General features: G+C 50.1%; 1 protein-coding gene across 1 annotated transcript; it reads left to right on the forward strand.

The window, feature by feature from the left end:
- The first annotated feature begins 4,338 nt into the window (after positions 1 to 4,338).
- On the forward strand, positions 4,339 to 8,384 carry tril (TLR4 interactor with leucine-rich repeats). Its single transcript, XM_029167126.3, has one exon. The coding sequence runs from the start codon at positions 4,754 to 4,756 to the stop codon at positions 7,196 to 7,198; it is 2,445 nt and encodes an 814-aa protein (XP_029022959.1). The 5' UTR covers positions 4,339 to 4,753; the 3' UTR covers positions 7,199 to 8,384.
- Positions 8,385 to 8,448: the final 64 nt, after the last annotated feature.

Below are 8,448 nucleotides of genomic sequence, written 5' to 3' on the forward strand. Positions count from 1 at the left end.
TATAGGTTAAATATAGTCATTGCACACGGAGCAGTTCATTCATATTGGAAAGAATTACGTTGCTTGTGGGTGTCAGTCAGCTGACGTGGAACTGTGCTTAATAACATAATTGTTCCGAAGGATTAAATATGATATCTAAAATAAAAACAATGAGGACTTAAACGAAGAGAGAGACAGCGCCCACAATTAGGAGGCTTTTGTTCCCTTTCCTGTGTTCCTTGAGAAACATTGTGACATTGTGTTTGTTGTTTATGTGACCTCTGACCTCTGATCCTTGGCTAAACTCACTCCAACTCATTCACACATTCCCTATTTTGCGCAGCTAAGCACAAATGTATGTTGGACAAGTCTTGTGAGCACAAACTAAACTACGACTGTGAAGTCGGAATCTGAAAAATATAGACATTATTTCTATTTATTCTTGTTTCAGCTCAGCACATCCGTACAATGTGCAGCTCAGTGTGGACGTGTCTGTTCCAGGCCTGAGGTTTTGCCGTCACCTCCGAATGCTTTACTGTTCCGTGTCTGCAGAGGGCAACGTTGCACAGAAGCGGCGCCGCGTGGAGCCGACAGCTGCAGATCAGATGTCTCCGCTCTCCAAATCACCGAGCGACAACTTTGTTTTAATGACTCATAACGCCCACATTTTTCTGCTCTTTGTTTGTGACTCGCCTTGCTGTCAGATCGCTCGCCAGTTCGCGTGCACCAGCGCGATCTTGGGCTTTCATGCTCGTTGCGCGTGCTCGTTTACGGCCCCATCAGTGGTGAGCGCTTATCTCCCATGCAGCTCACTGGGCGTTTGATCTTTGGCCATTGACTTGTCCTGTGTCAGTGTCATTATGAGATTGAGGCAGATTGTGGGCATGTGAACAATTTCTATCAAACCTGGTGGATCAAAGTGGTGCACACACACACACACACACACACACACACACACACACACACACACACACACACACACACACACACACACACACACACTACCCTCCTTATTCATCTATCTCCCCCTTCAGTCTCTACACTCAACAGGGCAATAGCATGTGCTGTAACGTTTTCCAGATGTTGAGTCCCTCCCTTCTTCTTTTCCTCCGCTTTATTCCTCCCATTCCTAACTCGGGCCGGGTTGACTGAAGCCCCCAAGGTTCTACCCCCACCCCTGCTCTCATTTCTTTGCCTTCCACGATCCCTCATCGCCTCACTCACTCCTCTCCTCCACTCTCTGGTTTGACATATTGGTATCAACGACCAAACGTGACCCCCGGAGGGAGAGAGAGGCTGCAGCTCCTGCAGAGCAGAAAGGAATGCGCGCTGGGCTAGTGTTGCTACACTCAGATATGTGGCCTCTGGTGCATATTGCCAGTTTATGAAAAAGTGAAATTAATGCACTTTTTCAAACACAGTGACGATTAATAAAGTTTTGTGTTATAGACTCCATCCTCCATCTTGGCCTATTTTGCTCCCTCTTGCGATGGGAACCAGCTGGGGGAGTTGAAAAATGGAGCACGGGGAATTGGAGGAGGGGCCCAGGTGTTCCTTCCACTATTCCTCTCTCACTTTAATGCATTTGCATGATCTACCACAACATGCCTGCGTCTTCGGTTTATCCTACAGTAACGTCTCACAGCAGCATGTCGGGACAGTCGCAAACACACATCGCATATTGTAGTGATACAGAGCTCCTTTCATCGTCTCCCTCTAAGTGCAGTCACACTCACTCATCTAGTCCCAAGCACACACACACACACACACACACACACACACACACACACACACACACACACACACACACACACATGCACACACAGACTTAATGATCCCAGCAGCTGCTGCTCATGTAAACTTCACTTACAAACACACCACATTCCCACCTCCACTCTCCCTCTGTCCCTTTGCTTTGCTCTCCTTTCATTCAAGTTCATCAATTCTTTAGCATAAGCATAAATTAAGTCACACCAGTCCAACCTGGCCACACATAGAGACAATCTGGTATTTTTATTATTATTATTTATTGACACTATTTCCTATTGAAGGCCTAATGTAAAGCTGCTGTTCTTCTTTATTACAGCCGTCCTTGACCTCCACCATGATAAGCCCCAGATATGTGCTAGTTCCATGCGGTGTTGTGTTACCAGGATGTGTCCTGTGCAGCTTGTCTTTGGACCCACAGGGAAGATGTGAGCAGCCGAGACGCCTTCATTCTGATATAAAATAGGATGCACATGTTTCCAGCACCATAACTTCCTCTAAGTTTGTGACTTTGTGGGAGATTCATTAATCTCTACATCTGCAGAATGAGTAAATCATCTATTGTGTTTAATGCAACACTGTTGTTTAATCCACGACTGCAGCTTTTGAAGTGCAATTCAAAACACCATCATTTTCTTGTGTAAACTGGCTCTTTCTCATCCACGGAGCAGCTTGCTCGGCACCTGAAGACTGCAGGAGAAGAGAAACCCTCCTTAAACGACCCACATACGCTACAGCAGCAGCTCATTTGCATGTTCACATGCGCACGCTCACCTGCGCTGACCTGAATATTCTGTATCTCTCACACAAACAACTTTCACTCGCTCAGGTGATATCAGCATATCAGCTTCTCCCTCTCGCTCTTGTCCTGATGGAATCGGGTTTCTCCCACACATACAGATGCCCTCTCTTGGCCAAGACGCTGAAATGCCATAAAGCCGGCTGTTGGGACTTGAGAGGACTGAGATGTGATGAAAGGAGGTCTAGGTGAAACCAGTCTGCAGCTTTTACTTTAGTCGGGCACTGAATAAGGCAGCTCTGTGCGGGGGCCTCAATGCTGCCCATTTTGTTACAGTCATTGTGAATCTGGGTCAACTTCAGGCCGTTCTCTGTTTACAACTGTTTAACATTGCACTCAGTCACCTCCTCATCTGATCCACAGCTCTCGCTCCTCTCAGACTCTCTGTCTCTTCCTTGTGTTCCCCCTCATTCTGTCTAATTAACATCCTGAAGTCTCTCCTTTTCACATGTCACTACCCTGGCGTTAAGCTCAGATGTTTGTTATTTCTAACATCACAGGGCTACAGTGAAAGCCACTCTGTCCCGGTTTGTGTATTCCTTTCACCTCTGACACAGACCAGGCTGCTGCCATAAAACAACTAGTCTAGTCCCACTGGGTCTGGAGCCAGATCCAGTGTTTTCTCAATGTGTGTGTTCCTTGGGGAGAAAGAAAGACAAGGACACAGAGGGGGGAGGGGAGGGGATGGGGGGATGCAGCAATATGTAGAAAATACTAGGAATAAAAGGCCAGGCAGGAAATGGCCTCCCAGAAAGACGGGGCTTCCCCAAGGGTCGCGTTTCTCTCAGACACTCGCTCACAGAGAAATATATTGTCTCACTATGATGTGTACCAGCAGATATGCATGGGAATGAGGCCAATCAAGGAGCTCGACTCTGAGCTGGACCGGTCCCGCACTGGCTCGGCTCCAGCGCTTCAACTGTATGGAGAAAATGTCATAGCACTGTTTATTTTGATAATATTTAAAAATGAAACATGTCGTGTTGCATTAGACAGACAGGTTGTTTTACACAGTGATGCTGGTTCAGTGTGTAGGTCGCGTCAGTGGAACGGTCCTCTGCCTCATGTGTAAATGTCCAGATGTCCTGGCAGCGGCGCCGCGTGCTCCTCAGACTGGACCGGAACCGAGCGCTTCACGTCCACCGCAAAGAGTCATTTTTCAGTCTGCACAAAACCTTCCCCCATCTTATTTCCCCGCTTTTAAGTGGGAGATCTTTAGGTCCGATTTTGGCACCTCTCCTCGTCGCGAGGCCACATTCCTCGTCTGCAAATGTGAACCATGTGTGCTCCCTGCGGCCCTGCCAACGCGAGGCGCCTTAATGAGAGAATGGCAAATTACAGTGGAGCTGCATGATGAGGGTGTTCCCACTGTATGAAACTGGAGCTGGGCTGAATGCAGCTTCGCTCAGTCACCCTGTCTGCACTCTCCGCGCCATCTACTTTATGAAACCATTTTCACATTGTATCAACAAACAGTGACAATATGTTAAACTTGTTCCATAGTTCCATGATTTGTTCTGCACCCCCTAGATGGAATTTCAGCTTCATAGCTCCCTTGGGATTTTGTGGGAAGGAAATCTTCCTGTCTGCTTTGTCCATACCAGGGCTCCGGTCCAGATCTCAGACCCCTGCGTGGCGCAAAAAAAAAAAAAAAACTCGGTCAAAGAGTTTCTCCGCGTCGTTCACCCGCCCCGTTTCATTGTACACCCGTGCGCGCGTGCGCGTGTCCGTGTGTTTGATTACCTGCGAGCACGCGCACGGCTATGGATCATGTGCACATCTGGTTTTGGCAGGGTCGCTGAGTTGCAGAGGTGGGACTATTTCAGCGCGCGCGCGCGCGTGTGTGTGTGTGTGCACGCATGAATGTGTGTGAGAAAGAGCACGCTCTGACTCTGAACTCCGCTTTTTTGCGGGACTCTAATTCGCAGCAGATGATCACTTGGGGGGATGGCGGCTTTAGCGGGGAGGCGCGCGTTTCCTCACACAGCATCGGAGCACGCTGCACAAATTAATATGCTCTATAGGCAAGATGATGCTCAGTAATGAAGCTTGGGTTTGACCCGTACGGCGCTTTTTCCCCACTTTTCAGATCCACCAGTGGATTATGGAAGAGTCGGTCTCTATCGTAGCAGAGGACAGAGGTGTTTGCACCTGAACAACACTCAGCGACCGCAGCCTCAGTTTCTGGCTGCGCCAGACGCCGTGGGAATGGAAAGTGGCAATTCCCTGACGAGGATATGCTTTTTCCTGTGGCTGCTGAATGGGTTCGGCGCTTCTTCACCGGCGCCGAGCTCTTGTCCCGACCGCTGTGACTGTCAGCACCCGCAGCACCTCGCGTGCGCCAACCGCGGGCTGCGCATCGTGCCAAAACCCGCCGCGCGGGTGCCCGAGGACGTGCAGGTCTTCAGCCTTGGGGGCAACTTCATCAGCAACATCTCCGCCTTCGATTTCACGCGGTACAGTGATCTTGTAAGATTAAATCTACAGTACAACCAAATACGAACAATTCACCCCAAGGCGTTTGAAAAACTGTTAAAGCTAGAAGAGTTGTACTTGGGACACAATCATTTATCAAATATACCTGTTGGGACTTTACAACCCCTGAAGAAATTAACTATTCTTTATGGAAACAATAATGATATTAAGAAAATTACACCCGAGCTCTTTGCCAACTTGGATAATTTAGTTAAATTGCGTCTGGACGGCAACTCAATAGACGTTCTGCAGGAGTCGGTGTTTAAAAGCTTGACCCGTTTACACTATCTGCACCTGGAATCCAACAAACTGCAGCACATTCACAGAAACGCCTTTTCTGAACTCACCAACCTACGCTTTTTAAACCTGGCCCACAACAGGCAGTCGGCGCTGCGCAGCGTCCTCACGTTTTCCCAGCTCAAAGCCCTGACGACGCTGCTGCTGTCTGACAACCAGATTCATCACATTGGGAAGCACGTATTCCAGAACCTCAGCAGGCTTTCCGAGCTGTCCCTGAGCAACAACAGGCTCTCTCAGCTGGACGGCGGCGCTCTGAGGGGGCTGTCCGGCCTCAGGGAGCTCCTGATTGACGGCAACGAGCTGCGGGAAATCCCGGCCGGCCTCCTCGACCCGCTCGAGCGCGTCGAGGAGCTGGACTTCAGCAACAACCGCATTTCCAGCGTGGACGCGTTGGCCTTTTCCCAACTGAAACGCCTGAAGGTGCTGAAGCTGAAGAACAACCTCCTCACTAGCCTGTCCGGTGACATGTTCGCCCTCAACAAAGCGCTTTACGACCTGGATCTCCATGGCAACAACTGGACGTGTGACTGTCGCCTGGAGGAGCTGAAGAGGTGGATGACTGTTGCACATTCTCAGGGTAAATTATTGACTGTTTTTGTGCGATGTCACCATCCCCTGACTCTGAGGGGGAAATATCTGGACTATGTGAACAGCTCCCATCTGCAGCCTTTTGGCAACTGGACCCACTTGTGTAGGAGGCAAACTGGGCCCGAGGAGAGCCGGGGAGGGGGTGTACTGGTAAAGATGGAGGGTAGAGAGATAGATGAGACAAGCACAGAGGGCCAGGTGGTCAACAGAAAGAGAGAAGGCGTAGATTCAAGGCAGAGACACAGGGATGGGGCGATACTGGGGAAAGATGGAGTAAATAGGAAAAGAGACAGACAGGAAGGAGTGGGAGTCCAAGGAGACCAGGGGGGTCCAGAAACAGAATCCTCTTCCTTGTTGGACCAAAAGAAAGCAAGGAAGGTGTCTCTGAATCCAAAGTCACGACCTGCTGCAGAGACGACTGGGAAACGCACCAAGGGGAGACGAATGTCCAATGTCACTCCCAAAACCGAGCCACCGATTTCCACCTCAAGTCACAGAAACACTTCGCACACGGGGCTCAGCACAACCCCCCCGGCGCAGGCAGGAGGGATGTTCGATCTGCTCTGGGCGGATCCGAAGGGTCCACTCCCTGTAATCACAGATCCCTGTGCCTTCAATCGCCATTTCATCACCAACGTGTCAGTGGATCAGGTGACCTCCAGCACAGTCACCGTCTCCTGGACCACACGGGATCATCACCGCTACACACCAGGACCCGGGCCCGGTCCGGACGAAGTCCACTACCGCCTTCTGTTCGACCGGTTCGGCACCGCGGACCGCTTCCCCCGCTACGTGTACGCCCGCGGCGCGTCTCGCTCCGTGACCCTCCGGGAGCTCAGCCCGGACGTGACCTACATGGTGTGCGTGGAAGGCGTGGTGGGGGGGTCCGTGTGCCAAGTGGCCCCGCGCGACCACTGCGCCGGACTGGTCACGCTGCCCGAAGGCCCCGCGCTGACCCTCGACCTCCAGCTGGCGACCGTGGCGACGCTGGCCGCCAACGCCGCGCTGCTGCTGGCGCTCGGCGCCGCGTGGCTGGGGCGGAGCCTGCGGAGGAGGCTGCGGAGGAGGAGGTCGGCCGTGCACGTGCGCCACATGTACTCCACCAGGCGGCCGTTCCGGCACGCCGGCGCCAGCGCCGCCGTGGCCGCCGACTTCACCAGCTACCAGAGCAGCCGGCCGGCGCGGCTGGCGCCGCTGGAGGCGGGGGACCTCATCGAGTTCCCCTGCGACCGCTTCCTCGACACCGGCAGCACCCGCAGAGACAGCGACATGCAGAGATTCACAGACTAGAACCGCGACAAAGACCCTGTAAAGACACCAGAAAGTCCCTTTTGTGCGTTTGTGGCGCTTGTAGATTTCTGCTTTCATTTCCTCACAACAAAATGGCTGAGGTGACAATAGAACAGCTGAGCTCAACAGGACTCTCAGACACCAGAGGAAGCGCAATCCCTTTGACTTCCTCTTCCTGCTTTGTGCCTTTTCCTTTTGTATTTCCTTGCACCTGCGAGTGCTTCTAAGCCCATGATCCATTGTGCAGATGTATACACATGACGTATGGACCACTGATTTCAATGATGGTGCTAATATAAGTTTCTAGGCATTATACCGTCTTATAATTGTACAGTTAATAATGGCTGCTGGTTGGCAGAAAAACACATGTTTTATATCACATCATCATGTGTGATATTTTATATACGGAATGTTCATTTTGCATTACACAGAGAAGTGAATCCCCCAAAATGTGACTGATTTGTTATTTGAGTGTCTTTGTCTTTCCAAAACAGTAGAGCTTGAATAATATGTAAAGCACAGATTGTATTAAATGTCTGCAGTTAATGGGAATTGACACGTTTCATGGATCTTAATAGCTCTGCTTTGGCCACGTGGCGTTTAAGGGTGGACGAGGGCAGATAACGGCCACAGCATGCGCGTGCATGTGCCTCCACACTCCTGTGTGTTAGTCAAGATGAGGTCTGGTAGTAGTTACGCTGTCCCTTTGTTTGAGCAGACAGGGTGGGGTGCCTCCCACAATTAGTCTAAATCACATACTCACACCATGCAACCAAGTATTTTTATATCATCAGAGAGTCAGGACCTCATAAAAGAGTAGCTTCAACAGCTTTCAGCACTCTAAGTCACTTATTTACAACTTAATTAACAGCTAATTAAGTTCTTAACTGTTACTAAACATAGTCAGACAAATGAAACGTCGATATTTAAGCTGCTTCCATTGTGGATCAGTAAATAGTTCAAAGTATTGTATGTAAAACAGGTCACTTGTCTGGCTTCCAGTTCTAACCAGCTACCAGCAAGACCAGTCACTAGGTGGCAGACTAGACCATTCTGTGTGTACTATAGGCCTCACATTCACAGGTTCACTGTCATTAAGATATGAGACACAACATACCAGAATAAAGGCTTTTATTTTAGCAATAGATTTACAGCGATTGTCAATATTTGTACAGTACAAAAAGCTTAACTGTGGGTGTAAATTAAGTTAAACTGAGAGGGACTGAGTTACGCAGTGTGTTGTGATCTAG

This window comes from Betta splendens, chromosome 11 (genome assembly GCF_900634795.4).
Source record: "Betta splendens chromosome 11, fBetSpl5.4, whole genome shotgun sequence".
Taxonomy (NCBI): Eukaryota; Metazoa; Chordata; class Actinopteri; order Anabantiformes; family Osphronemidae; genus Betta; species Betta splendens.